The sequence below is a fragment of the Pogoniulus pusillus genome, chromosome 19, assembly GCF_015220805.1.
Source record: "Pogoniulus pusillus isolate bPogPus1 chromosome 19, bPogPus1.pri, whole genome shotgun sequence".
Lineage (NCBI taxonomy): Eukaryota > Metazoa > Chordata > Aves > Piciformes > Lybiidae > Pogoniulus > Pogoniulus pusillus.
Genome location: NC_087282.1, coordinates 4,308,053 through 4,335,806, shown reverse-complemented (window position 1 = coordinate 4,335,806; position 27,754 = coordinate 4,308,053). Strand labels below are relative to the sequence as shown.

Sequence of the window (27,754 nt, the reverse complement as noted above, 5' to 3'; positions counted from 1 at the left end):
CTCAGGAGAGTCCACTGTAGAAGTCCTTTGGAACATTGTCCCACCAGGGCCGAGCCCAGGGAGGAGGGAGCAGCTGGTGAGGCTGAAGGTACGTGGGGCCATGGGGCTGGGCTGGCCACAGAAACCAGTGTGCCCTTGCAGACTGCATGAGAGCTTCCAGAAGAGGCTGAGCCTCAAAGTCCAAAGCACTCAGCAGTCTTCACTTCCCAAGGGACTTCAACACCTCCCGTGTCCCCCATCTCTCCTTGTTGGAGAGGCCAGCATGGTCCTTCCACCACTTTGGGAAGGGAGGGTGAAGACAGGTGGCAAGACCTGAAAAGTGTCCATCCCCAGGGCCACAGGAGCCTCCTGAGACTTTCCAACTGAGCTGCTGTCCCGTGAGGTCAAACTTGGAGCGTGGCTGATAGGTCCAGTCCTGGGTGTCTGCCTGCCCCTGCCCAGGAGCTCCAGGGAGGAGAGCAAAGGTGAGTGCTGGGGCAGAGATAGGCACTTCAGGTGCTGGGTCCAAGGTCAGGTCTCCGTGGCAGGCTCACGGTGGTGCCCTCACCAGGCTTGCTGTGGATGAACCAGGGATGGGTTGAGCTGCCTGCCCCAGCCAGCCCTGCTCTGTGACATCTCTGCACATAAGGTGAAGGGGACCAAGTCACCGAGGTGAGAGGAGCCCACGTGGCCCTGGGGCACCCATGGAGATGTGGTGCCTGCTCTGACATATCCCCACCTCACTTGTCCTCCCACCTGGGGTGTGGGTCTCTGCCAGTGACCCCGAGGCCACAGGAACTGGCCTGCAGGGTGCTCCCTTTTCCCAGCTCCTGGGGGTACCTGATCTCCAGGTGTTCCCAGCCATGCTTCTGCAGCTCCTCCTCCTTCTGCTGCCAGCCAAGTTGGCCCACGCCTCTGCTGACATCGTGGGACCACTCACTCCTGCCACAGAGCCCCTGGAGAACAAGGGCACATACCAGCAGTGTCACAACAGAGCCATGAAGTCCTCATCCCTCGTGAGCAGGGCACCTTGCTGCTCCTCAGCCTTCCACTATATCCTACTGTCCATGCAGTGGGAGCTCCATCAGGCTGGGCACTGCCATGGGGATGGAACTTCACATCTGCTGGTGGCCTAATGGCCAAAAGCAGGTCCCTTGCCCTCTCTGAGCTCCCCAGTCCCCTTTGGCTGAGCTCCACAAGGGGCCACAGTGGTACCTCTCCAGGGTGGCCACGCTGGTGAGCATCCAGTGGACGCCTCGGTACCTCCCGGCAGGGCCGCGGGGGTAGCCCCAGGGCACTGCGAGTCTGGCACAGCAGAGTCTTCTGGCTGTCCCCTCCACGATCTGGTGACAACTGGTCCAGCTGGCTCAGGTAAGTGGCCATGTGCAGTGCTGTCAGCGAGCAGTCACCCAGCCCCGCTGTGTCCCTTGCCAGGATGGCTGATCTGGGTCTCTTCTGCTGGCCCACACTGGGAGGGCTGAGCAGATGCTCTTGGGACAAGTGTCCTGGCACACAGTGAGGCTGGCCACGACCCTGCTCTTCTGGGGATGAAGGGACCCATGCTCCAAGTGGGCTCAAGTGCTGCTGGTCCCTGGCTGGGCTCCTTGCCCGCTTGTCATGGGCATCACCAGCACCAGGGTGTGGCAGCCACGTGTTGGGGATCCCCTCAAAGATGAAGTAGGCAGGGTTGGTGTAGCCGGCAGCCGGCTCAGGGAGGCTGCGGGGACGGCTCCTGCAAAGCACAGCAGGGAGCATCAGGCTCAGAACCACCCCACAGCTGAGGCTTGTGGTGGGGCTGAGCCCAGCTGGGGTACCTGGGGGGCTGCAGGGGTGGCTTGGGGCACGTTGGGCTGTCTGCTGCTGGCTCAGCATCCTCCTCCTCGAAGCTGATCCACTCTGCAAAGGCACCACAGTCTGGCCTCTCCCCACTGTGACCCACATGGCCCCTGCCCATGCCCAGGGTCACAGAATCATAGAATCAAGCAGGTTGGAAGAGACCTCCAAGTTCATCCAGCCCAACCTAGCACCCAGCCCTGGCCAGTCAACCAGACCATGGCACTAAGTGCCCCAGCCAGGCTTTGCCTGAACACTTCCAGCCACAGCGACTCCACCACCTCCCTGGGCAGCCCATTCCAATGCCAATCACTCTCTGGCAAGAAATGCCTCCTGACATCCAGCCTAGACCTCCCCTGGCACAACTTAGGGCCATTTCCTCTTATCCTATTGCTTGCTGCTTGGGAGAAGAGACCTACCCACACCTCACTCCAGCCTCCTCTCAGGGAGTTGTAGGGAGCAGTGAGGTCTCCCCTCAGCTTCCTTTTCTCCATGCAGAACACCCCCAAGTTCCCTCAGCCACTGCTCACATGACTCTAGAACCCTCACCAGCTTTGCTGCTCTTCTTTGGACGTGCTCTGGCGCCTCAGGAGGGCAGTGTGGGCACGGGCAGCTCTCCTGCCCAAGATGTCCCCGAGTTCCCGTGCCCAGGGTGATGGGGAGGGGCTGGCATGTGGCCACATTTACCATAGAGCCTCTCACGGGTGCTGCGTCTGTCTTTAGGGACCCGGACCTTCATCCAGCCACGGATGGAGCCTGTCTCCTCGCCACGGTGGAAGAGGAAGGTCTCAAACTGCTGGGCCATGCTGCCAATCATGGACCTCATTGCGATGCAGCACTCACCTGCAGGTACAGCACGTGGCTGTGTCAGCCCCCGAGGGCAGCTGTGGGGGGGCAAGCAAGGCCACTCACAGGTGGCAGCAGCACCCCAAAGCCGGGTGGGTGCCAGGGTCCCTTTGACAAAGCTTCAGCTGCAAAACCTTGCATCCAACAGGCTGTCACCTAAGCCCTGTGGGGGCAATGCTTGGCAGCCCCCCATGCCACAGCAGTGGCCCCCACATCACCATCCTGCACACACCATAGGACTCGCAGCTGTCCACTCCCTTGATGCTGAGGAGCAGGTGCTGGTCTCCCAGGTACTCCAGGTCTGGCAGGATGGGGTTCAGCTGCAGGAGGAAAGAGGGATGCTACGGGATAGGTTGGCACAGGGGTGGCTCTTTCTTGGGTGGGGGATGATGAGGCTCAGGATATGGAGCCAGCAGGAAGGATGGGGAAGAGAAAGGAGGATGCTTGAAGGATGGGGGTGGGCAATACCACAGGCAGATGCTTTGCAGCCCAGCCCAGCCTGAGGAAGCCAGGGATGTCACAGCTCTGGGAGGTGTTGTCCCCGCTCCGCTGAGCCTCTGCGGGGGAGGGAAGGAAAAACGTGGGCACGGCTGCAGCTGGTGTTGGTGGACACCCGCAGCAGCCCAGGGCCACCTCACCCTCCAGGCAGTAGGAGTGAAACTCGATGTAGCACTTGCTGCGGCTGGTGGTTTTCACGATCACCTCCACACTCTCCCACTCGATGCAGGCCAGCGGCTCGGGGCCGGGCTCGGATACAGGAGCTGCAGGCAGGTACCAGCAGGTTGCTGTGTGCCAGCTGAGAACCCACACCCGGGAACTGCACCAAGCCAGGTACTGGGAGTGACAGACCCCAAACCCTTACCTTTCTTGGGCACAAACTGCGATGTCACTCCCACTTCAAAGGTGGCAAAGACAGGCGAGTGGTCGCTGGTCACGATGTCATCAGTGCAGCCTGGGTAGTGGGGGAAGGCAGCTGGGTGATGGTCCCCAAGTCCTGGGGTACTGGGCAGCAGTGGGCACCCCACAGTGCCCACAGTCCTGAGTTCTCACTCACCATAGGAATTACAGACCACATGGGTCTCCGGGTGTGACTTCCACAGGACACGGTCACACCATGAGGGGACACTGATCCTCACCTGGAAATGGGGAGGTGGCCTCAGTGCCCCTCACAGCTGGCTCCCCACAGCCCAGAATAGCAACCCAGCGCCCCCAAAAATGAGCTCCCTCCTGCATCACCATGCAGCCCCACCTGGCACCATCCACGTCCACCACCCCTGTCCCTCCACAGTGTCCTGCAGCCCCACCTGGCACCATCCATGCCCACCACCCCTGCCCCTCTGCAGTGTCCTGCAGCTTGGGAGCAGGCTGCAGGAACTCACCCCCGTGGGCTTGAACTTCTGCCACACGTAGCTGTCCCGGGAGCCCCGCTCATAGCGGTACGTGGGTGGGAAGGAGATGTCAGCCTCACCTGGGGACCAAGAGAGAGAGGTGGCACAGGAGCCAGTGTCCCTTCCTGTCCCCACAGACATGGGATGTCACGGTCCTCATCAGGAGCACACAACAACAGCTGGCACCCCTGGCCACTTCCACCTGTCCTCATGTTTGCATGCTCTTGGAGTACAGAGCCCATGGACCCATGCCTCAGAGGGGCTGCATGGGGCACAGCAAGGACCAGGCTTTGGGCGCCCTGTGCAGGGCTGCACCAGGACAGGGCACAGCTGGAGGTGACACAGGGCAACATCTGTGGGGACCCTGGGTGTTGCTATCTCAGTGGGGGGGAGCTGTGTCCTTGCCCACACACTCACTGAATCGCAGGAACACTTTGTTCTTCTCCCGCTCCAGGTTCAGCTGGTCCACAGCCAGGAGGGCTTCAAACTCCTTCTTGGTGATATGAGCAAGGATGTCCTGTGCCAGGAGAGGAAGGCACGGAGAGCCCTGGCTCCTCGTCCCCCTGCAGCTACACCAGCGTTGCCACCAGCGTGCCACCATCCCCGGCCACAGTGCCCACGGGGTCCTACCTGCACGTCCATCTCCAGGCGGTAGTTGAGGTCCCCGAACCAGAAGAGGTGAGTGAAGCGCAGGGTGAGGTCAAAGCCCCCGAGCTGCTTGTCCCCCAGCACCAGCAGGCGCAGGATGTCGCTGTAGTTCTGGTTACGTCTTGGGGAGATAACGCAGCACCCGTGAGCCACCCCGGGGGGCAGCTCACTCTGCCCCTGCCAGGTAGGGGACAGGAGGGGGACAGAGGCCCAGGGCTCCTCCACACCCCCAGGACACCCACCTGCCCCAGGGCAGCCCCGTCCTCCCCAGCCCCCTGTCACCTGTGGGTCTTCTCACTGCCAGAGGCCAGGTGACAGTTGACAAAGCCAAAGGAGGTCCCGTTGAAGAGGAAGGAGACACCCACAGCTCCCTTGTTCCCTGAAAGGATGTGCCAGGTACTAAACTCCAGGGGTTCCAGTGGTCCTGGGATGGCTCTCAGGCTGCCCCCTCCCTCTGGGGCACCCTCCCACCCCATCCCCATGCCCACCCAGTGTGTTGGCGATGCCAGTTTTGACGCTGGAGGTGTGGACGTGGCTGATGCGCCGCTCGTGCTCAGGCTTCACCAGCACCACGATCTTGATGCTCCAGAGACATTGTAGGGCAACCTGCAGGAGGACAGGGAATGGCTCTGCCTGCTCCCCACTCAGTACCACCCCACAGCCAAGCAGCATATTCAGCCAACCCCTCCCTGAATGGTGGCTCTTGGGGCGGGCACTCCCTGAGTGGTTGTCAGGGCTGAACGTGGAGTGGGAGAGGACCTTGGGTTCAGAGGTAAGAGCTGCAGGGTGGTGGCTGATGGTAACCAGCTCCCTGAGGCTGCTGGGGCACATCTGCAGCCTGCCCAGCAGCGGGTGGCACCTCAGGCAGAGCGGTGCAGGCTGCCCCCTGCCGTTACCACTCGGTAGTCGATGGCCATCAGGGTCTTCAGAGACGCGCAGAGGAACTCAACCCACTCGCGATCGCCCAGGGAGTTCTCCTGGGTGCCGATGACGTAGATGTCGTGGGGGATGCAGGAGGTGGTCTCATCCTGCGTGCGCCCCAGGCCCCTCGAGGTCAGCCAGGAGGCGAGGGAGCGGGGCGGTGGTGTGCTGCCTGCAGGCAGGGCACAGTGAGCCACTGAGGGGGTGCCAGCATGCCAGGCTCCTCAGCTCCTCTCCAGCCCCAGACCCTACCCATCTGCAGGAGATGCTGGGATGGGAATCATAGAATCAAGCAGGTTGGAAGAGACCTCCAAGCTCATCCAGTCCAACCTAGCACCCAGCCCTGACCAATCAACCAGTCCATGGCACTAAGTGCCCCAGCCAGGCTTGGCTTCAACACCTCCAGGGACGGTGGTTCCACCACCTCCCTGGGCAGCCCATTCCAATGCCAATCACTCTCTCTGACAACAACTCCCTCCTAACATCCATCCTAGACCTCCCCTGCCACAACTTGAGATTGTGTCCCCTTGTTCTGTTGCTGCTTGCCTGGCAGCAGAGCCCAACCCCACCTGGCTACAGCCTCCCTTCAGGGAGCTGCAGACAGCAATGAGCTCTGCCCTGAGCCTCCTCTTCTGCAGGCTGCACACCCCCAGCTCCCTCAGCCTCTCCTCACAGGGCTGTGCTCCAGGCCCCTCCCCAGCCTTGCTGCCCTTCTCTGGACATGTTCCAGTATCTCAACATCTCTCTTGAATTGAGGGGCTCAGAACTGGACACAGGACTCAAAGTGTGGCCTGAGCAGTGCTGAGTACAGGGCAGAATAACCTCCCTTGTCCTGCTGGCTATGCCAGCCCCGTGGTTAACCTATGGCCATCCCAGAAGGATGATGCTGCAACCAGAAACCCTCCTACTACCTCAGCACTTGGCAGCCACTGAGGACATCACAATGGGACAGATAAATCCAAAAGTGGCCATGTCAGGGCCTTCTCCAGCCTCTTTCTCCCATGAAGGTTTATCTTGGACCTCATGTTTCCTGGGGCAGCTGCCTCCAGCTGCACTTGCCCAAACCCACCTAGGCTCATGAGCCAGAATAGCCTCCCAGGCAAATGCAACCTTACCCATGTTCCACGTCCCCACGTACACTGAGATGAGGTCAGGCTCATCCAGGTTGGAGTGCTGGATCCTCATCAGCTGCAGCAGCTGGCAAAAGGCCTCTCGCTTCTGCAGGGCAATGCAAGTGTCTTAGGGGCTCAGGAAGGTGCTGGGGGTAGGATCAGGAGGACGTGAGCCCTAGGAGCCAGTTGGCAGGGGTGATCTCAGCCCTGAGCTGACTCGTTTGCTGCAGTGCTCCATAGGGGCTCTCCATCCCCCCAGGGCAGGCAGGAAGCCCAGCCAGTGCCCCTTACCCGTGCACTGGTGAAGACGAAGTCTCTGCTCAGGCTCTTCTGCAGCTCCCGGTTGTACACCAGCCTCACCTTGCTTTGCATGCTCTGGTATTTGATCAGCTGCAGGACTGAACACGGGGTAAGAAGGGGGCATCAGTGGCATCCCCGTCCTGCCACGGGGGCCAGCAGAGATGGGGGGTGGGGGTGCAACCAGGTCTGCAACCCATCAGGCTTGTGCCAGGGAACCCCACAGACAGTGAAGGGGGTCAGCAGCCTCTTACTTCTGTCCTGTGGGATGGTCTCCTCCGGGGACCCGCCACCCCTCTTGCTGATGGCCACCGTGCCTGCCTCCACATCCACCGTCAGGGCTGCCCGCTGCGACTTGCCCATCTTCACCTGCAGACAGAGACGTGGGCCCCAGGTTGTGCCCTGCCTGCCCTGCCCAAGCCGTGATGCCAGGGTCCTCTTGTGCCTCCTGTCCTCACCTCAAAGCTCTGCTTAGCCAAGGGCTTGGCAGCAGGTGGAGGGGCTGCTGCCACACTGGGCAGTACCAAGTTGTGCCTCGATACAGTTTCCTGCAGTGACTTCAGCACCTGCCAGAGACATGGGCACTGGTCTTGGAGCACTGGGATAAGAGGGAACTCTGGGAACCTTGAGCCACCACCAGCACCTTGCTTTTCTGAAGGGTTTAATCTAAGTGAAGGGTTTGCTGGAGCAGAGTAAGGTTCCCCAGCCCAGGGTGCCAGCAGAGCTTGGCAGCAGCTGTGGTTAGCAGTGGCCATGCCTCCCCCTGCAGCCAGCTGCTTCCCTGGCCTGGCATCAGTGTGGGGTCAGACACCTTTTTCTCCAGAGAAGAGAGGAGATGGTTGACAGCAGATATCTTGTTGAGGAGCAGCTCCAGGTCTGGATCGCTGGTTAGGAGACCCTGAGGGTAAGGACAGATGTTTTGGGAGCAGCATGCTAGCACCACACTGGTGGGCCAGTGGCTCTGGCTCCCCAAGCCACAGGGAGCCAAGTCCCCTCTGCCAGCTGCAGAGACTCCAGCACAGGCAGTACCCAGGGACTACCAGCAGCACCTTTAGGTGCCAACAAGTACAGAAACTGCCCTGACCACCTTCCCCCCGAGACCAGTTGCACCCAATGATGATGTGGCACCCAAAAGCAGCTGGGGGCTGTGGTGATCCTGTGGGGCTCACCTGCTCCCTGACTGGGCTACGAGGGGACACAGGAGGGTCAAACACCCTGGCCAGAGTCTCTAGACCCACCAGCGTAAAGTCGATCTCACTGCAGAGAATAGGAGGACTGGGTGAGACCTGGCATCTCCTGAGCTTTGGTGGGTGATGCTCAGCCACCACGAAGGGGAGGGGGACAAGGTGGGCGGCTCAGGGGCTGTTCCCCTTCCAGCCCCACCGCTCCTGGGCCACTCGCCTGTGCAGTGCCCGGCAAGCAGTGACGAGTGCGGTGCTGAGGTGCCGCAGCTGCGGGTGCCCGTGGCGAAGCGCCTCCAGGTCCAACTGCAGGTGGTGGTTCAGGTACTCGGCCATGAAGCCCATGAAGTCACTGGCTGGGCTGCAAGTGGGGTGAGCCTCTTTGGAAAGATCCCCAGCCATGCCCACCCCATCACCTCCATCAACCTGAGGCGTGTTACCTGCTGCGGACCTGCTCCTGCAGCCTCTGGTGCAGCTGCTGCGAGATGTGGGTCCGGCTGGCCACGGGAGCACTGAGCCATGTGCCCGTGCTGCCTGCACCAGCCAGGGCTGTGCTTGCCACATGCCCACCACCTCGGCCGTCCTCCCCATCTGCGGGCAGAAGATCATCAGGTCAGTGTGATCCCCCTCCCCGCTCCCAGCCCGGCTCAGCCCCCGGCATGGCCCCCAGCTCACCTGAGTCCTCATCGGCCGCTTGCCTTGCCCGGTGCACTGGGTAGAGCAGAGGTGTCACCAGCCCGTTGTTGGGCTGCTGGTAGGCACCAATCAGGTCAGGTAGAGTTCGGAAGCACTTGGCCTGGATGCCCTGAATGGTCTGGAGAGGCAGAGAAGTGGAAGCATCATCACATCCCCATCTCTGCCAGCTTTGTGTGCCCTGGCAGTGAACCAGCTTGCCGTGTCGAGTGGGTCTGTCCCCCGAAATGTGCTCATGGCAAGCCACTTCCAGCTGGATGCCAGCTTCATGGGGGAGCTCCCCCCCCAGTCCCAGCTGAGCAAAGAGAGGAGTGTGGAGACACATGCTTCATGCAGCTGATAGGCATGACACCCAGGGACCCTCTAGGTGTTCTTTTTAGGGGAGCTAGAAAGGGCAGCCGCAGGGAGCTGGGTACTGGGAGAAACTGTGAAGTGACACTGAAGAGGGGAAGTGAGACTGAGCTGCTGGCCAGGACAGATGTGGTATGGCTTGGGCCATGAGGCCAGGTGGGGTCAATGGATGGTGGCAGAGACAAGTGTTTTCCTGTGCCATCCTGGCAGGGCTGGTGAGGAAGCAGCCATCCCAGACAGCTCCATGCTGCTGGGGTGGCTGTAAAGTGCTCACATCCTGTGGTGCTGGGTGCTACAGGCAGCTCATGTGAAAATCAAACCACACGGGTTGCTCGCGGTGCTGGTGTGTCAGGGAGGGCAGGCAGACATCATCTCCCTGCCCCTTCACATCTGCATCCTGCCCACAGCCTGGCTCGAAGCCAATGCTCCCCCTGGCACAGCACCCAGCAGCATTAGCCAGAGCAAGGAGTGCATCCCAGTGGCAAACAGCTTCTGGGCACCCTCTGCTTGCCCTTACCTGGACAGAGAGCAGCCCCTCGTCATCGGGGAGGATTCGGTAGGTGTGGACGTGCCGCTGGAACCTAGAAGGGAGCAGAGGGTCCCCCGTGACACCCTGGCAGAGCCGAGGGGATGCCCAGCACCCAGCCCTCACGCCAATGCCCATCTTCTCTGCAGAGAGAGGAACTGCATCACTCAGAGCTCTGACCACACTTGTTCAGGGACAGGATGCACAGTGACCTGTCTGCAGTGGGCACTGCCAAAGCAGGGCCATGGCATGCCAGGGGTTGAGCCATATCCCCACCAGAATTTCTAGGGGACCTACAGCCCCGTGTCTCCACGTGGCAGTGAGGGGCTTTGGGTAGCCACAATATCATAGTCTCGCTCACTTTGAGGTGGTGCATCCCCGCTCATACCACCATCCTGTCTGGTATCAGCCTGACTTAGTGCTGGGATGTCTGGCAAAGCTGGGGCTGCCAGTGAACCTGGCAGTGTCCCACGCTCCCCCGTGCCCCTCAGCAGTATGTATTTGTCATGTATTCCTTGCGTGGGGCCAGGCCAGCTGGAGGAAAGGGGAGGCATCCTGCCAAACCCACCCCGACACCGCCCTGCTGCAGACATGCCGGTCCGGAGCAGGAAGGGCAGCAAGGAGGGCTGCAGGCAGTGAGGGGTGCTGGCAGCAGGGGAGGGGTGAGGGCAGTCCGAGCAGCAATGCTCTCAGAGGCTGTAAGCCTGGTTCCAGGCACGGGGTGGGGATGAAGGGTCCCAAGGATGGAGTGGGACGCAGCTCTCATCCCGGCAGCCGAGACGTTAGGAGCTGGCGCTGCGGCCCGGATGCGGCCGCGCTGGGGGCTGGAGGGAGGAGGATGTTTGTTTTCGAAGAGGGAGGGTGATGCAGAGTCAGCCTCCTGCACTCCCACGCTCGGGGACGGGATGGCGGGCAGCCCAAAACAGCTTGGTGTGCCCTGGATTCCAGGTTCTGCCTTCAGTAACCCCGCTGCTGGGCAGGGCTGCTGGCCCAGGATTCTGCCCGCTCCCGAGAACAGGGAGCTTTCTACCCGTCTGGCTTAGGGATCACCCAAAACCCCCATGGCCAGACCGTTGGCACCCTGCTCACCCCCCAGCATCCCCATGAAGCTCTGGCACCTCTAGCGCAAGGGCTAGGGCCAGGATTGCTGTGCCTAGAGCGGGAAGAGGGACAGAGGGACCCCCGCAAGGGACAAGAGACAGAAGCCATAAGCAGATGCCAGGCAGGTGACTCACAGCAGACAGAGGGCATATGCCCCAGCGACCGACTCGCTGTCCCGCACCAGGAAGCAGCCATCCCGTCCAGCCTTGGCCAGCAGCTCCTCTGCCACCACCCGGCTGATGTCCCGGTGGTACCAGCTTGCTGCTGCCATCCTCCAAAGCGGTGGGACACCAGCTGTGCCCTGTCACTGCTCCAGCCCCATATCGGGGCTCAGCAGCAGACACCAGCCAATGCCTGGCACACGGCGGGAGTCTGAAGGCAAAGGTGGGAGCAGTGTGGCAGGATCAGCCCCTTGGTGCCCACAGGAGTTGCTGGCTGCAGGTCCCAGGGGATGGTGTACAGCCACTGAGGTGATGCTCACGGGCACTGGGTGCCTCGTGACCAGGTGGCGTGGCAGCAGCAGGACCAGGGGTGCAGCTGGGGGATGCTGGGCGTCCAGATGTTCCTCATCGTGGGGGGCTCCAGCCTGCAGGGTGCATGGAGGCAGAGGGGAGCACATCAGCAAAGAGACTTCTCCCATGGGGTAATCCCCCCATGCTGCTGCACCGGCCCCGAGGCCACCACCCCGGCATGGCAAGAACAGGCCACGCTGGTGCCCTGGTGGCACGGGGGGAGGGCAGACCTTGCCCAGCACACTCACCGTCCCTCGCAGATGCAGTCTAGGGCTCCCGGGGCTCTTGCAGGGTGTTGTGGGCAGGGAGCTGAGCTTTTGGGGCGTAGCCGAGCAGCAGCGGCGCCTCGACGGTACACTGGCAGTGCTACCCGTCACACGCTGCCCGCCGCGGGGGCAGCGTGGCGTCAGACAGAGCCCACGCCCAAGTCCCCGCTCCCCGGTGCCGGGGTTGGGCTGTGCGGCTCGGCACGGCGGCGGCCGCCACGCTCTTCCTCCTCCTCTGCTCTGCTCTCCCCGCTGCCGGGACCTGCCTCCTCGCTCCTCCTCCCGCTCCAGCCCCGCCACCGGGGGAAGGCAGCGGCCATGCGGGGCTGAGCACGGCGCGGTGCGAGCAGGAGCAGCCCTGGAGCAGGGCAACTGCTCTTCCCTGCAGGCTCAGGGCGGTGGGGGTGCTGAGCTCTGCTCCGTGGGCAAGACCCCAAGAGAAGGGACTGTCAGGCGATGTGAGACGGCAGCAAGCCCCCGAAACGTTCTGGGGGTAGTGCTGGGCACTGGTTGGAGGTCTCCTGGGGACCTTGATGTGCACATCGGGGCTGAGTTCTGCCATTTGCTGCCAGCTGTGTGAGGATGGAGATGTGCAGGCATAGAGAGAACCAGGTGCTCACAATGACATTAATGGCACCCCATATATGCCTCACCTAGAAGGGAATTGGGGTTCAAGGGCTCACACAAAGGGGTGTCAAGGGGTGTCATAGAATCACTCAGGTTGGAAGAGACCTCCAAACTCATCCAGCCCAACCTAGCACCCAGCCCTAGCCAATCAACCAGACCACTAAGTGCCTCATCCAGGCTTTGCTTCAACACCTCCAGAAGGGAGGCAGCAGAGCCCAACCCCACCTGGCTACAGCCTCCCTTCAGGAAGTTGTAGCCAGCAAAGAGCTCTGCCCTGAGCCTCCTCTGCTGCAGGCTGCACACCCCCAGCTCCCTCAGCCTCTCCTCACAGGGCTGTGCTCCAGGACCCTCCCCAGCCTTGCTGCCCTTCTCTGGACACCTTCCAGCGCCTCAACATCTCTCTTGAATTGAGGAGCCCAGAACTGGACACAGCACTCAAGGTGTGGCCTGAGCAGTGCTGAGCACAGGGGCAGAAGAACCTCCCTTGTCCTGCTGCCCACACTGCTCCTGAGCCAGCCCAGGATGCCATTGGCTCTGCTGCCCACCTGGGCACACTGCTGCCTCAGCTTCAGCTCCTCTCTCCCAGCACCCCCAGGTCCCTCTCTGCCTGGCTGCTCTCAGCCACTCTGTCCCCAGCCTGTAGTGCTGCTTGAGGTTGTTGTGACCAAAGTGTAGAACCCTGCACTTGGCCTTGTTCAGTCTCATCCCTTTGGCCTCTGCCCACCCATCCAGCCTGGCCAGGTCCCTCTGCAGGGCTCTCCTACCCTCCGACAGCTCCACACTTGCTCCTAGCTTGGTGTCATCTGCAAACTTACTGATGATAGGCTCAAAGAAAGAAAGGAGTGGGTGTGGAAGAAAGGATGATTTCTCTGGCAGAACAGAGCTGCAAACAGTACCAGAGGTGCCTGAAGACCCTGGGTGCAGACCCCTGGTGGCAAAGGATAAGGAGGCCACGTGTGTGCAGCTGGTTGGAGCTGCACTGTGCTGATTAGCACCAGTTAATTACAGATGAGCAGCAGCCACCACCTGCTGCCAGGGTGCCTGGGAGCACCAGGGCTGCTCTAGGGGTAGACAGGAGGGTGAGATCCTGCCAGAGGATGAGGATAAAGATGGAATGCTGTGCCAAGCCATACTCCTGGCTGTCTGCCACCCTTGGCATTGCAAGCCAACCACCGCAGCCATGAACCCGGCAGAAAGGGATCATCCCCCTTCACCACCTGGCTGAGCCCATCAGTGTAGACATGCCAAAAGCCCCTGATGAGGCTTCCTCATGGGTTTCTGACCTTCAGAGGAACATGTGGCCAGGGTCACATGAAGTCAGGCAGCTCATGTGAATTTGGGCTGGTGGCTCTGGGCCACATGGCAGTGCTTGTATCTCTCTTGAGGGCCCACCATGTGGATGACCAGCATGGTGAGTTTGTGGGGGGTCAGTGGTCAGAGGCCTCCATGCTGCCAGAGCCCCCCATGCTGCCAGAGCCCCACTCCCACTGGCTCTGCTCCTGCCGTTACTTAACAGCAGCAGTAATGCCCGGCAGCAGCGGAGGCGCCTTGGCTTCAGATTAATGCTCTTCACACCACTTAATCCAGATCAGGGGAGGAAGGCCTGGAGCTCCTGGGGACTTTGGGAAATCAGTGGTGCTGGCCATGGGTGTTTATGTAAGGTGGTGCTGCAGGCTGAGCCTCTCTTCTCTCAGGTGGCCAGCACCAGAACGAGAGGACACAGCCTCAAGCTATGTCAGGGGAAATTTAGACTGGAGGTGAGGAGAAAGTTCTTCACTGAGAGAGTCATTGGACACTGGAATGGGCTGCCCGGGGAGGTGGTGGAGTCACCGTCCCTGGAGCTGTTCAAGGCAGGACTGGACGTGGCACTTGGTGCCATGGTCTGGCCTTGAGCTCTGTGGTAAAGGGTTGGACTTGATGATCTGTGAGGTCTCTTCCAACCTTGGTGATACTGTGAGACTGTGAGTCAGGAACCAGGGAGCTCTGCCAGCGCCTGGGGACAGCTGTAGTTTGGAAAGCAGTGTGGGGTCACTGGTGCCAGCTTGCTGGGTGGCTTTGGCTCCACCTGGGCTCCCTTCAAAGGGCAGACCCTGCAGGTGAGGCCATCATAGTGGGAGGATGTGGAAAGCCGCACAGCTGTTCCCCAGGGCGGCAGGATGCTGTCCATTGGGAAGTGCAATGAAGCCAGGTCCCCAAGTGCTCCACTAGCCCCATGTCCAGCAGTGTCCTGCACTGGGACAAGCTGTTGGAGCTGTGCTTCATGTACCACATGGACCCGGAGGGATGGGTGAGATGAGGCAGATGAGAGGAGCCTCTGGCCGTGTATCAAACAGGAAAAAGGAAGAAGCCCTCTCTCACTTCCATAGTATTTTTAACACGGTGCTGCACCCCCCAGCTTCCTTCCCTGCCACTTGGTTTGGAGCACAGCTGAAGCACGGGAAGGGATGTGGGCTGCACGTCTCACCACTGTCTTGGGGAGGGGAAATGTCTATCTTCTGACTTGGGCAAGATCTTCCTGTCTGACTCCACCCAGCCAGGATTAAATCGAGATGAAGCTGAATGAAACCTGCTCTCCATCCTCACTACACTGCAGACCCTACAGCCTCCAGTCTCTGGGGCTTCATTAAGAGCCTAACAAAGACCGCTCAGGAGCAGGTGCCTGAGGCACGGCACTGCAGGTGGCCACTCTGCTGTCCCTTCTGCCCAGACAATGGGTGTTCAGGTGGAGATGTTTCCTCCTCCTCCTCCCCTTCCAGCCGCCAGCGGGAAGGTCACAGTTCACGTGTCCCCCTGCCCTTGGCAGAAATAGCACCCACTAATCTGCAAACTAAGAAGCTCTCTTGTATGCAATTAAAGAGTTCACAAGTCCTGGCCTTGGGCAATGCGTGCTGTCAACTAAAGCACTGGGCAAGTGAGGCTGGTGTGCTATGGTGGCTCCCAATGGCTTCCATGGGGCCAGGGGAACAGGTGGGATGCATTTGGGAGGGGCTGGTAGCCAGGTGATAAAGGTTGAGCTGATATAGTGTGCTGTGAGCTCTGGGGTGGAGGTATAAGGTGGGAGCAGAGACATCCTGACCTAAGTGGTCAGTTCTGGAGGCTGAGCCAGAGCGAACAACATGCTCAAAGCAAAGGACCTGGCTGAGCATGCAAGGGCTTGAAGAATGCTGGAGGTGAGGAAGATGAGTGGGGCCTTTCTGGAGCAGTTTGCAGGCTGCTTGGGGGTGCCTTTGGGGCTGTGACTTGTCCTCAGGGCTAGCCTAAGGGCAGCATCTACGTGAGCATGCTGCAGCCTGCCCTGCAGGAAGGGGGGGTTCTGCACCCCAGTTATGTGAGGAAGGGTGGTAGTGAGGAGTTCTCAACCAGCCAGCCCCAAGGCAAATCTACTGTGCTTTCAATGGGTTTCTATTTGCAGCAGCAAACCTTGAATTAATGATGTGCTAATCAGGTCAGGCAAGGCCAGCCTGTGGCGTTATGAAATGTTGTGGGGCTGAGCAGATTGCTGAGCGGTGCTGAGGGACGGTGGCAGGGCCATGCCCCATGGCTGACAGTTGGCCAGCACTTCCACAGTAGATGCTCCAGCCCTGGAGCAGGTTGTATGGGGCTCTGAGCAGCTTGATCTAGCTGATGTTCCTGCTCAGTGCAGGGGAGTTAGAGTCATAGAGGGGTTTAGGATGGAAGGGATCTGAAAGATCATCCAGTTCCAACTCCCCTGCTGTTGGACAAGATGACCTTTAAAGGCCACTTCCAACCCAAATCATTCCATGATTTCCCACTGCTTTGGGGAGAGCAAAGCCTGGGGTGGGATCTGCTGCTGCTGCAGCACTGAATGTGCCTTCAGCCCATCGTGTTGTACATCGGTGTCCTCGTGGCAAGGGAGTCCTGTGTGCCCTGGACCACAGCAGGTCACCTCTGGGCATGATGGCCTTGCAGGAAGCTGCCTGCTCTTCCTGCCCATCTGTTAGCCACCGGGCAAAGTGCGTAAAGGAGAGATAAAACCCAGCAGGCCTCTTCTGCCAACTCCATCCACCCTCGTGCCCAGCTCCACTTGCCATGGGAGCAGTTGTAGACAGCTCCCATGGGACTCTGTGCCCCTGCCCATGGGGGAGCAGAGCTTCCACCTCAATTACCATCACCTTGCTCCTAAGCCCTCTTTGCCAATCTCCATAAGCTGCTTTCCAGGGGCTCTGGCAGCAGCTGGTATTTATAGCTCACTCTTACTCATGAAGCGTCTCCTCAATTAATAAACTAATAGGATTCTTCCCCAAAGCACCTCTCCCACGGTGCACACACACACACACACTCTATGTAGCTCCAGCCAAAGCCAAGCGGTGAGATCAGGTGCCAGGGGAGGGACCATCAGGAGGGTATAAGAAGCGGCAGGGCTGGGAGCAGCCTGTAGTGACTGGGTGGCAGTGGGACGTGCTGGGAGAGGAAGAGCAGAGTGTCTGTCTGTCAGTCCATACGCCAGCCAGGTGAGTGCTGCCTGCTTTGCTGCCAGTGCTTTGGGGCATGGATTCGGCTGGTTTGTGAAACACTCGGGGACAGGGACGCTGGTGGCAGACTGTGGCTGGAAGGGAGGGCGCTTTGGGTCTGAAAGGGGAGAGATGTGGCCAAAAGGATTTCGGTGTGGCCACGCCAGCAGCTATGGGCAGATGAGACAGGTGTGGGTGAGCTTAGCCAAGCCAGAAGGGGTCCAAATCCCCACTCTGGAGTTTGGGAGACACAGAGGAGAAGGTTCAGCTCTTCTCTCCTTCATCTTTCATTGCCTCATCCCCAATTCCCAGGCTTTGGAGAGGGCTGAGCCCACAGGGCTACTCTGCTCCCACTCTCTTTGAACCTTCTCTTGCTGCTACAGGCAAGGAGACTCGAGCTTCACATCCCACAGCACCTGAGGACATCAAAGATCTTGTCTTTGGGACTAATCCCTTGTTTCCCTATGGGGAAGAGGATCATCTCCTCCCCCCATATCAATTTCTTCTTTCTCCCCAGCATCCCTGTGGTTGCGTAAAGAGGCAACTCTGCCCACATGCCTCTGGGGCTTAAAATCCTGCTTGGTCTTAAGCTCTGTTAATGTCAGAGCTGCCTAACTTTTAAGAAGCTGAGCTCATCCCATCTAATCTCCCAGCGAATCAGCTGGTGATCCATGCCATATTTACAGTTTAATTCTGGGAGCCAGGCTTGAACAAGCAAAACACAGGCAGGGCCAGGCAGGCTCTCAGCACTGCCAGCCACGGATGGGGACAAAGGGGCCGTGGGTCAGGGCTGTGCAGCCTGGCACCCCCGTGCCCACAGGGTTGTTAAGCCTCCCTTGCCCCTTCTGCTTGTGGTTTCCTCACTCTCCTGTGAGTGATGGGACAAAACAAGCCCATTGCTGCCATTAAGCCACAACAGCCAATTTCCTGCAGGCAAGAAATCAGAGCATTAAAACTCCCTAAGCCCTCTTGTGTCTTTCCCAGCCTTGAACTCATTCCCTTGAGGATTCACCCTGTACTCCCTGTTTTCTGAAGTCTGCCTGCCCAGGGCATTGCTCTCCCTTTTCCTCCTCCCCCACCCTTTTCACTAAGGGCAAAGAGCTTGCTCGCCTTAATTGCCCTGCTGAGTCTCCAGCCACTGCCACATGCTTTGTGTGCCACCCTGAAGCTGGGCAGCACCAGCTGAACCATCCCAGCAGTGCCATAGCCCGAGGGCTCTGCAGTTGGCTGGGAGGTGGACGAGTTTGTCCCCAGGCTGCCCCTTCCTCACCACCTCACCCATGCTTTCCCCTCTCCATCTCTCCCCACAGATCTCCACCTGTGTGGCTGCTGATTTAAAATGGCAGACGGCTCAAAGTAAGTTTCTGGTTTTCTTCTTTTAAGATTTGGTTGGGATGGAGCAGGGCATTGCAGGGCAGGAGCAGAGGGAGAAAATGAGTTCCCCCAGCTCATCCCACCTGCTGGCCCTGCGTGCAGGTACCTGAGCTTGCTAGAGCTCACTGCAGCGAGTGATGACAGAGCCAGCAAAGCAGCTTTGCTTTTCTGCTGTGCTTTGGTGCTTGCCCACTTGCCCTGAAGACACAGCCAGCTAGTGCACCCCCTGCTTGATGGTCACACACTGAGCTCAGGAGCATGACATGGAATCAAAGCATCATGGAGTAGTTTTGGCTGGGAAAGACCTCAAAGGTCTGAGCGTTAGCCCAGCACTGCCAGGTCACTGCTAAACCGCTTCTCTGGGCACTGCATCTACATGGCTCCTAAGCCCTTCCAGGAATGGACTCCACCAGTTCACTGGGCAGCCAGAGAGGGTGGGTTTGGCTCTGAATTTGCAGGGGACAGAATTCCCCAAGGCCGGGACATCCTGTGCATGCTCTAGCATAGCTCTTGGAGATGCACCATGCTTGTAGGGAAGCCTTCACCTCCTTGACTGAGGCAGACAAATGGCTGCCCCCTCCCTGTGCCTCATCCAGGGTCTTCCAAATGCATCTTCCTGTGTTTCCTTCACAGGGTGTTCAAGAAGACCAGCCCCAACAGCAAGGTGAGTCCATGCACGTAGAGATGGGGCTGTGAGCCCTGTCCTTGGGTGTGGGTCAGCCCAAGATGCAGGCTTAGGCCCTTTCCAGGGTGGCTCTGCCCAGGAAATGGCATGCAGGCTGGGTTCTCTTCCCTTTGAAATCTGACTGACTCCTGCTGTACCTGCCATGATGGCAGCACAGGGCTTGCTTCTCAACAGAGGAACCAAACTCCAAACAAGCCCTTTAAGTGTGATGCCTGGTCCAACACGCTCACAGCAGGGCCAGCAAATCCTCTGACACAATTCAATGGCAAACACTAAACCCACTTCTCCTTTCCTTCCACTGTGTGCTGTCTCCAGCTGTCCATCTACCTGGGGAAGAGAGATTTTGTGGATCATGTAGAGAAGGTGGACTCTGTAGGTGAGTGGGGTGATGCCAGCCAGGGAAAGCATGGGTCCTGAGGGACTGGTGGCTGCTCATCTCTGCTTCCTGCCAGCAGCAAAAGCAGCTCCACAGGAGCAGATAGCCTGCTCTTACAGGGAAAGGGTGGTGAAAGGGACAACATCCCTTTGCAAAACAGCCTGACTGTGCTGCTGGTGGCAACGCTGGAGGAGGCATCGCTGCTCCCCTGACCAGCAGCTCTCCTTGGTCACTCTCCCAGCCAAGGAGCAGATGATTTGGATGTTAAAAACGTGGGTTTTGCAGGGACCTTTCTGAGCAGCTGAGCTCACCAGCCCTTTTCCTCTGTTTCTTTGCAGATGGTGTCTGTCTGATCGACCCGGAGTACCTAAAGGACAGGAAAGGTATCGAGACACAAGGCTCCATGTTATGAAGGGGAAGGGATGGAAGCCAGTGCAAAGCTCACCAATAACCTGGGACTGTAGTCAGGTTGAAGCTGTAACAGCTCATGTGCAGCTCATCGTACATTAGGCTGACCCAGGGAGAAAAGCTGCCTCTTTTTTCCCACATCTTCTGCCTGGGGCACAGTTCTGAAGCCACCCAAGCCTCGCAGAAAGATGCGAGGAGCTTTATGAACTTGGTGTTTGAGGTCTGGGGTCCTGACAACAGGCTCCTATTTCTCCTGAGGAGTCATTAAAGCAGTTTTTCTTTCCTTCCTCTTTATTCAACCCCTTTTCCCCTGTGCCTTCCCTTCACCTCCCCCTCGCCCTGTCCCTGCTCCTCTCCATTTCCACCTGGCCTCAGTGTACGTGACGCTGACTTGCGCCTTTCGCTACGGCCGAGATGACCTCGACGTTATTGGGCTGACCTTCAGGAAGGACCTCTACGTCTTGACCACCCAGATCTTCCCACCAGTGCCAGACCAGGCACCCAAAACCCTCACTCCTTTGCAGGAGAAACTGATGAAGAAGCTTGGGGAGAATGCCTACCCCTTCACCTTCGAGGTAGGGGCTGCTCAGCCCTCCCTGGCTGCACATCTGCACGGTGTGCACCCGAGCCCCTACCTGGGCATGTTCTCTATTTACCTTTTTCACCCTGTTCTGCCCAGATTGCCACCAACCTGCCCTGCTCAGTAACCCTCCAGCCAGGTCCTGATGACGTGGGAAAGGTGAGCTACTGTCCCCAATCCCTGTCCTTTGGAGCCACTCAGTTGCAGAAAGCCAAAAAATGAGGAGCTGCTTCATTTAAATGGGAATGTGGCCTGTGGGGTGAGGGCTGGGGAGGAAGGGTGGATGGAGCTGGGACTAGGATTTCCAGAGGTGAAGTGGAAGGAGGGAAAATAACTTGAAGGCAGCTCTGAGTCCCTCCTGCTGAGTGACTGTACACGTCCCCAACAGGCCTGTGGTGTGGACTTCGAGGTCAAAGGATTTTGTGCTGAAAATCTGGAGGAGAAAATTCACAAGAGGTATCTGAAGGGGATCCCTTTCCTTTCCTGCGGCCCTAAAAAGACCAAACAGATGATTTTGAGGTGGCCAGCTTCAGGCTCAGGCTGAGAACTCGTCAGCAGCCTGTGACATGCTTGGCTCCAGGTACTTTGCCTGGAGGAGGGGCAGCAGTCTCATGTCAGAGCCCACCACATCCTACCAGCAGGCTGCAGCTTGCCCCATTTGGCTACAGACACTATGATAGAATCATAGAACAGAACCATAGAATGGTTTATGTTGAAAGGGACCTCAAAGCTCAGTCAGCTCCAGCCCCCTGCCACAGGCAGGGACACCTCCCACTAGAACTGGTCGCTCAAGGCCTCATCCAACCTGGCCTTGAACACCTCCAGGGATCAAAGATCACATTGGGTGCTTCTGTGCTCCACAAGCTCCCTGGGCAACCTGTGCCAGTGTCTCACCACCCTCACTGCAAACAGCTTCTTCCTAACAGCCACTTTCAATCTTCCCTCTGCCAGTTCAAACCCATTCCTCCTCATCCTGTCATTACCACACCTTGTCAATAGTCCCTCCCCAGCCCTCCTGGAGCCCCCTTCAGATACTTCAAGGCCACTCCAAGGTCTCCTCAAAGCCTTCTTCAGGCTGCAGAGCCCCAACTCAGCCTGTCCTCATAGCAGAGCTGCTGCAGCCCTCTGAGAATCTTGGTGGCCTCCTCTGGACTGGCTCAAACACTTCCATGTCCTGCTTGTGCTGGGGGCTCCAGAACTGCACCCAGGACTGCAGGTGGGATCTGAGGAGAGCAGAGCCAAGGGGCAGAATCCCCTCCCTTGCCCTGCTGCCCACACTGCTCTTGCTGCAGCCCAGCACAGGGTTGTGTCTGGGCTGCACTCACACTGCAGGCTTTTCATCACCCCAGGCCCCAAGGCCTTTTTCCTTTTGTCCCCAGAGACAGCCCCTTGACGGCCTCACTGATCTGTGGTGGGGGCCAGGGGGTGACCACTTCTTGCCCCGCAGGAACTCGGTGCGCCTTATCATCCGCAAGATCCAGTTTGCGCCTGTGAACACGGGGCCGGCCCCGAAGTCGGAGACCACTCGGCAGTTCATGATGTCTGACAAGCCCCTGCACCTCGAAGCCTCCCTGGATAAGGAGGTCAGTATGTGTAAAGGGTTAACTCTCCTGGAGGGATACAGCATGGGACTCTTAATCCCAGGGTTGTGAGTTCGAGCCCCACGTTGGGCGCCAAATTAATTGTCTTGGTTCTAGTTTGCATTTCCCAGAGACTCAAAATAGGGCTAAGGAGAACCCAGATAATAATAAGATGTCTTCTCCTCTCCCCCCTTTTTGGAAAGAAAACACCTGGAGGTGTTCAAGAAAAGACTGGATGAGGCATTTAGTGCCATGGTCTAGGTGATTGGATAGGGCTGGGTGCTAGGTTGGACTGGATGAGCTTGGAGGTCTCTTCCAGCCTGGTTGATTCTATGATTCTAGATGTAGAGAGGAAAAAAAAACCACCCAAATAAATATTCTTGCTTTGATTTGGAAGTTAAGAGACAAACTTTAACAATAAATAAAAGGTATTTATGGTAGGGGAGTTACAAAGAGGTATAGGGAAGGGAAACAAGACACAACAGTTATATACACAACCAGATTGATGGCAATGGATGGAGGCAGATTTCAGGCAGGGGGTGTCCACCATGGGGTGGGATGACCACATGGCAAAACAGCAGCAGGAACAAGGGTGGTGCTATCAGGCAGGCAAAGAGAGAGAGAGAAACAAGTTCCTGTGTTTTATAGGGGCTCTAGATAGGATGTGGGAGTAGGCTAACTACTACGCCTGGAGTCAGGTTCAGATCCACCCCCCTCAGAAGGGTTAACCCTTTACAGTATGGAGGACTGTCCCCTGGCTTATGCCACCCCACGTGTCCCCAGGGATGGGGACCAGGATGCTTGGTCATGTAACTGAGCCCCTTCCCACTGCAGATCTACTACCACGGAGACCCTATCAATGTGACTGTCAACATCAACAACACCACCAACAAGATTGTGAAAAAGATTAAGCTTTCAGGTGAGGGGGGGGGGGGTGTGGGAGGGGGCACACCCAGCACCCAGCGCATCCTGGACTCCCCAGAGGAGGTAGGCACTGCGTGCCCATGCCTCTGATGTGTCACTTCTTCTGTCTCTCCGCAGTTGATCAGGTCACAGACGTTGTCCTCTATTCGCTGGATAAATACACAAAGACTGTGTGCACCGAGGAGATAAAGTGAGCAGAAAGGGGCTGAGGGTGGCACAGCACTGAGGTCAGAGGGAGGAAGAGAAAGGCGGAGGAGGAGGGGAGAGTAACAGAGACCAAGCAACAGAAGTAGCAGGGTGAGAGGAGAAAACACAGAGGAAGCAGAGGAGAGGGAAGGTTGTGGACACCATGCCCCCAGCACAAGCCAGTGCTGGCTGTGGAGGTCCCTGGGGGCAGGTGAGCAGCTGCCCTCTGTCTGCTTCCTCTCCTTGATTTGCATCTCTGGGGCCAGCCACAGCATCTGCACCCCTAAGAACCAGACCAGCTGCAGAAAAGGCAGGGGGACAAAAAAAGAAGTGGTTGTGTGAGGGAAGGAGAGCAGGAAACCAGCCCAGAGAGCTGCATGGGGAGGGCAGTGTGGCAGGTCTGGCTCTGCCCAGGAGCCTGGCAGGATGCTGAGTGTCCTCGGGTAAGCACTGAGCACTCACCAGGCTGATGCTGGCTCTGAACTCTCCTGTCCAACCTCTTCCAGTGAGACTGTGGCAGCCAATTCCACCTTCTCCAAAACGTACTCCATCACTCCCACGCTTGCAGCCAACCGTGAGAAGCGAGGCCTGGCTCTTGATGGCAAGCTCAAGCATGAGGACACCAACCTGGCCTCCACCACCATGTAAGAGCCAAGTGAGGTTCTCTTGACTCCCTGCTATGGACAGACCCACACCTTCCTCCTTCTCCAACAGCTTCATGTTGCTCAGGATGCTCTGAGCTCCCACCAAGGGTCCCCCAAAACCTCCTGTGCCTGATTCCACCCCTGCATCTTATAGGAGATACATAGTGCCCCAGTCCCAACCATTATCAGAAGTCCCTATACCCCTCTGAAGAGCTACATCTGGTCTCATCTTGGGAGTAAATCCCATCTTAGGTGGCTTCAGCCAAGTGATCTACTCTGCCCTCTCCTCTCCTGCCATGTTGTGTTGTCTTCTCCCATTAGATCCCAGTGCACCCACCATGAAATGGGGCACACAAATAGCCCTGTGAGGGGTTGAGGGGGGAGCAGAGGGAGTCTGTGGTTGTTGATAGACAGCACTGCTGACCTCTCTGCTCCATTCTGTCTTTCCCTAGCCTGAGACCTGGCATGGACAAGGAAGTGTTGGGCATCTTGGTGTCCTACAAAGTGAAGGTCAACCTGGTGGTGTCCCGAGGAGGGTGAGGCTCTGCGGGCACGGGTGTAGGGACCATCCCCCTGGGCCACGCTGTGGGATCTTGTATCAATGGCCATCCCCACATCCCTTCCCTGCTCTTCTGGGCCATGGGGCAACTGGATATTGGGCTGGTCTCTGACTCCATCCCCATCACTGCTGCCCTTCAGCCCTGCTATAAACCACCTTTTACCTTACTGTTAAATCAAAGTCTAACACCTCTTCTCCTCTGCCTCGGCTGATTTCTGCTCCTTCTCTCTCACTGCTGCAGCATCCTGGGGGATCTCACTTCCAGGTAAGGGAGAGCTGCCTGCAGGGCTGGCCCGGTGTGGTGCTGGGCAGGTTTGTTGAGAGAAGTCCCTTTCCTTCCAGTGACGTTGGGGTTGAGATGCCTGTCATCTTGATGCACCCGAAGCCTGCGGATGGTAAGCAGCTCTTGGGATGCTGCCAGGAAGGCAGCCCGAGGGCAGAGAGAAACTGGTAAAGGCAGTGCTGATGCAGCTGCCTCCCTGGCTGCCAGCCATGCCAACATCTCTCTTTCCTGAAAACCACCTGAGCATTAAGAGAGGTTGGCTGAGGTGTCTGTTCTCTACTAACCCTCATATGTGTTTCTCTCAATCTTTGCCTCCCTGTGCTTTACTTATCAATGGACTACAGATAAGCCAAGGTAAGGAGGGGACTCCGTACACCTCAAGCCAGTGTTTCCTCTACCATAGAGATCCATCACGTAATGGATGTCACAGACCCACTGCGGATGGGTATCACAAGTCCATCACAGATAGACATCTTGCCCCATTCCAGTTTGAGATTCCATCCTTGGATTAGGACTCAAAGTCCTGAGTTCCTGTGTCACAGCAGAATGCATAACCCCCTCCAAAGTCAGCAGGAGTGCTGTCACAATCTGAAAGGGCTCAAACGCTGGGCTCAGCATGCATTCTGCAGGTTTCCAGGGCTTGTTTTACAACTCCTCTTGCTGCAAACACAGCAGCCTCTGCTGCTGCCACCACAGCCCTTGCCTTGTCTCTCAGCAGCAGCCAGCAGTGCTGCATCTCCTAGTCACAAATGCTACTGCTTGACATACATCCCCTATGGTCCCTATCCGCCCCATGCCGACATCTCTCAGCTGCTGGAAGCAGCGCTGGTCACAGCCCCGTGCCCCAGCAGCATCTTCTTCTCCTCCCACGACGTGAGACTACTCCAGCTGAAGCCACAGATGGGGTTATTTCCCTCCAGAAAGCCACAGCATGCCAAAGGCATTCCTGGCAGCCCCGCAGCTGGACCTGGCTTGCCAAGCCCCAGAAGGCTGTTTTTTGTGTCTGGTTACACCCTGACACAGGACACGAGCGCTGGGATTTGGAGCCTGGAAACTCTGGCTGCGAGGGCAGGGTCTGCACACCAAAGTCGATCGGTTTCTCAGCTCAGCTAGCAGATTGCAGCTTGCAGAGGAGGAAATCTCCTGGCCTGTCCCCACGATTGCTCCCTGCAGATTTCTGCCAAGTCGTTTCACATCCACAAGCTCTTGGCAGGGGTTTTGCTGACTCTTTATTTTTTCCATTTTCTTACCCCGTTTCTCATTTTGTGGCTCTCCCTTGACGTCACCCACCACTTGTGTTTGACAAGAAGGTAACTAACCTCTTTGTCTCCACTTTAATTTCCTTTCCTTCCTTCTTTTTTTCCCCTTGACGATGCAAGAACATTGTCTCGAAAGCTGCTGAAGCAGTTGCAGGAGAGCGCTGCCATGTACGCCGGCCGCTGAGCCAGCGCTCTGCCCTGCGTGCCCGTGCTGGGCTCAGGCTGGGGGGCTGCAGCGACCTGGCTCTGTGTGTGTGGGGGCAGGGACAGGCTGAAGGGCCACGCTGCACTCCACTAGGAGCAAAGTTTGGGCGTCAGCACACAGTTGGCCCTCTTCATCGAGGTGCCCACCGGGCAGCCCGGCTGTGGCTGCCTTCCCCTGGCTCACCACCGTACTCTGCTCTCCCTTCCAGCGAGGAGGACATCGTCATCGAGGAATTCGCTCGCCAAAAACTCAAGGGGGAGAAAGACGACGAGGATGAGAAGGAGGAAGCTGAGAAAGAGTAAAGCTACTCTGCTGCCTGCCTGCACGGACAGCCGCCGGCCGCCGGTTTGGGCTGTAGATGCCCGTAGCGTGTTCCCCGCCGTACCGCAGGCGGTGCAGACCCCTCCGCCCTCTCCCCACCCCGGTGCGATGTACCCCTTTAGGTACTCCGTCCGCTCCCCCGGGCTCCTCCACACCGACTCCAAGCCCCGTTTGCGGTGGCAGAAGCCACCCGGTGTACCGCCACCCCAGAAAGGTGCTCCCACCTCCCTGAGCCCACGGGTGCCAGCGAGGGCAGAGAGAGGGAGGGTGTGCCGGAGCCCGGCTGAGTGCCGTCAGCAGCGTTGTTGTGTCGTTTGCCTGCGTTATGCAATACTCTGTGACACCGTTATAAATAAACCCGCCCCTCTAGCCCGGTGACAAGCTCCGTGTCGTGATAGGGGCGGGGGGGAAGCGCTCCGTGCCGGGGGAGAGCCCGAACCGGGCAGCCGGGGCCTGCAAACCGCCGTAGGCGTCGGCGGAAGAAGCAAGAGACGGCCGCGTCTAGCCTGGGCCGCCGGTGCCAGGCCCCGACCGGCACCGCCCCCGGTCACGGCAGCTCTCCCGCCCCCGCGGCGGGCCGGAGGTGACGTGTGCGTGACGGCAGCGGAAGTGACGCGCGGCGCGGCGGGCGGGGCGGCGGCGGTGCCGGTGTGCGCTCGGTGGTTTCTCCTTCTCCTCAGTCACGGCTCCGGCTCGGCCTCCCCGCGCCGCCATGTCCGCGCCCGGCAGCGGCGGCGAGTTCGGGAACCCGCTGAGGAAGTTCAAGCTCGTCTTTCTGGGCGAGCAGAGCGGTGAGATGGGCGGCGGCGGCGGGAGGAGTGCCGGGGGCGCCTCGGGGGCCCGGCATCGCTGGGAGGGGGCGCGGTGAGGGGCCGTCACGGGCCTAGCGCTGTCAGGCGGGCGGTGAGGAGCCATTCGGAGCCGCGAGGAAGCGTTCGGGGCCGTTCCGAACCGTTAAGGGCCCGGAGCGTGTGTTGAGGGCGGGGCGGGTGGGGGAAAGGAAGCGCTGAAGGCTCCCGGGGAGCCGAGCGGGAGGGGTGTGTGAGGATCCGTTGAGGCCCGTGAGGGCGCGGTGACGGAGGAACCGTTAAGGGCCGCTCCCCGCCCAGCGGGAAGGCGGTGACGAGCCTTCCGGGGTCCCCGCGGGAGGTGTCCACCGGGGAGGGGCGGCCCCGCCGTGGTCCGGCCGTAGGCCTCGGGCTTGGCGAGCGCCCCGGCCCCATTGTTACCCGGCGGTCCTGCCTGCCCGGAGGGCCTGGCTTCTCGCCTGCTGGGGTCGGGCCTTGTCCCGGTGCCGGCCCGCAGTGCGCTGTCGGGAGGCGCGGGGCTCGGCGGAGCCGGGCGGGCCTTGCTGGTGGCCGTTGAGGGGCTGCTCGGCCCTGCGTTCTGTGGCTCTGAGCGCGGCCACGCCGAGCCTGTGGCCTGTACTGGACAGAGAAACGATGCTCTTGGTGTAGCGTGGCTGCTGCCTGCCTCACCTCTGCGTTTTTTGTGTTCGTTTTGCCTGGAAGTTGTGTTCCTTGCGTCCCCTCTTTCTAATAAAATAGACGGGAATCTTTTTCACGGAACTGGGGTTACTGTTCACTGTATTGCCTTCTTTACTACTTGCCTCCTTGG

The 27,754-nt window shown here is 58.8% G+C and overlaps 3 protein-coding genes and 1 long non-coding RNA gene across 7 annotated transcripts in view; 3 read left to right on the top strand and 1 right to left on the bottom strand.

Annotated features, from left to right (window-relative positions):
* Positions 1-38: 38 nt before the first annotated feature.
* LOC135183795 (phosphatidylinositol 3,4,5-trisphosphate 5-phosphatase 2-like) lies at positions 39-11,198 on the bottom strand. The gene is made up of 27 exons (XM_064159001.1): positions 11,011-11,198; positions 9,767-9,830; positions 8,881-9,019; positions 8,646-8,796; positions 8,426-8,566; positions 8,194-8,281; positions 7,836-7,922; positions 7,483-7,590; positions 7,279-7,393; positions 7,019-7,125; positions 6,731-6,833; positions 5,591-5,787; positions 5,183-5,300; positions 4,977-5,073; positions 4,677-4,815; positions 4,464-4,563; positions 4,038-4,126; positions 3,713-3,794; positions 3,521-3,610; positions 3,297-3,419; positions 3,127-3,215; positions 2,891-2,978; positions 2,500-2,655; positions 1,794-1,875; positions 1,195-1,711; positions 820-935; positions 39-555 (listed from the first exon to the last, which is right to left on the bottom strand). Exons 1-27 carry the CDS (start codon positions 11,145-11,147, stop codon positions 492-494), a joined length of 3,387 nt encoding a protein of 1,128 aa, XP_064015071.1. The 5' UTR covers positions 11,148-11,198; the 3' UTR covers positions 39-491.
* LOC135183796 (uncharacterized) lies at positions 52-9,138 on the top strand. 2 transcript variants are annotated; one of them, XR_010305724.1, is made up of 7 exons: positions 52-88; positions 334-464; positions 1,253-1,350; positions 2,536-2,661; positions 2,807-2,948; positions 4,501-4,724; positions 6,992-9,138. It is a non-coding gene; the product is annotated as an uncharacterized LOC135183796 (long non-coding RNA). The 2 variants fall into 2 exon arrangements; XR_010305725.1 differs by lacking the exon at positions 1,253-1,350.
* A 4,126-nt stretch (positions 11,199-15,324) lies between the features above and the next one.
* On the top strand, positions 15,325-26,230 carry ARR3 (arrestin 3). 2 transcript variants are annotated; one of them, XM_064158996.1, is made up of 16 exons: positions 15,325-15,451; positions 18,064-18,109; positions 18,761-18,791; positions 19,128-19,188; positions 19,527-19,571; positions 19,972-20,171; positions 20,276-20,335; positions 20,565-20,632; positions 21,624-21,759; positions 22,591-22,675; positions 22,798-22,870; positions 23,373-23,510; positions 23,963-24,046; positions 24,311-24,334; positions 24,412-24,469; positions 26,017-26,150. In XM_064158996.1, exons 2-16 carry the CDS (start codon positions 18,093-18,095, stop codon positions 26,116-26,118), a joined length of 1,182 nt encoding a protein of 393 aa, XP_064015066.1. In that variant the 5' UTR covers positions 15,325-15,451; positions 18,064-18,092; the 3' UTR covers positions 26,119-26,150. The 2 variants fall into 2 exon arrangements, 1 of the variants encoding a protein (XP_064015066.1); XR_010305721.1 differs by having other exon boundaries at positions 24,311-24,464; positions 26,025-26,230.
* RAB41 (RAB41, member RAS oncogene family) overlaps positions 26,145-27,754 on the top strand; it is a 20,506-nt gene continuing 18,896 nt past the window's right edge. For both annotated transcript variants that reach the window (XM_064158998.1, XM_064158997.1), the window contains exon 1: positions 26,145-26,928. In XM_064158998.1, the coding sequence (XP_064015068.1) occupies positions 26,850-26,928 (79 nt within the window). In that variant the 5' untranslated portion in view covers positions 26,145-26,849. The remainder of the gene's footprint in view (positions 26,929-27,754) is intronic.

Coding starts and splice junctions, on each gene's coding strand:
- ARR3 (XM_064158996.1), top strand. Junction 22,871..23,372: donor GTGTGCACCGAGGAGATAAA/GTGAGCAGAAAG, acceptor AACCTCTTCCAG/TGAGACTGTGGCAGCCAATT. Junction 24,470..26,016: donor CGAAGCCTGCGGATGGTAAG/CAGCTCTTGGGA, acceptor TACTCTGCTCTC/CCTTCCAGCGAGGAGGACAT.
- LOC135183795 (XM_064159001.1), bottom strand. CDS start 11,147: ATGGCAGCAGCAAGCTGGTACCACCGGGACATCAGCCGGGTGGTGGCA. Junction 4,564..4,676: donor GCCTGGAGATGGACGTGCAG/GTAGGACCCCGT, acceptor CTCCTGGCACAG/GACATCCTTGCTCATATCAC. Junction 2,656..2,890: donor GGACAGCTGCGAGTCCTATG/GTGTGTGCAGGA, acceptor CTGTACCTGCAG/GTGAGTGCTGCATCGCAATG.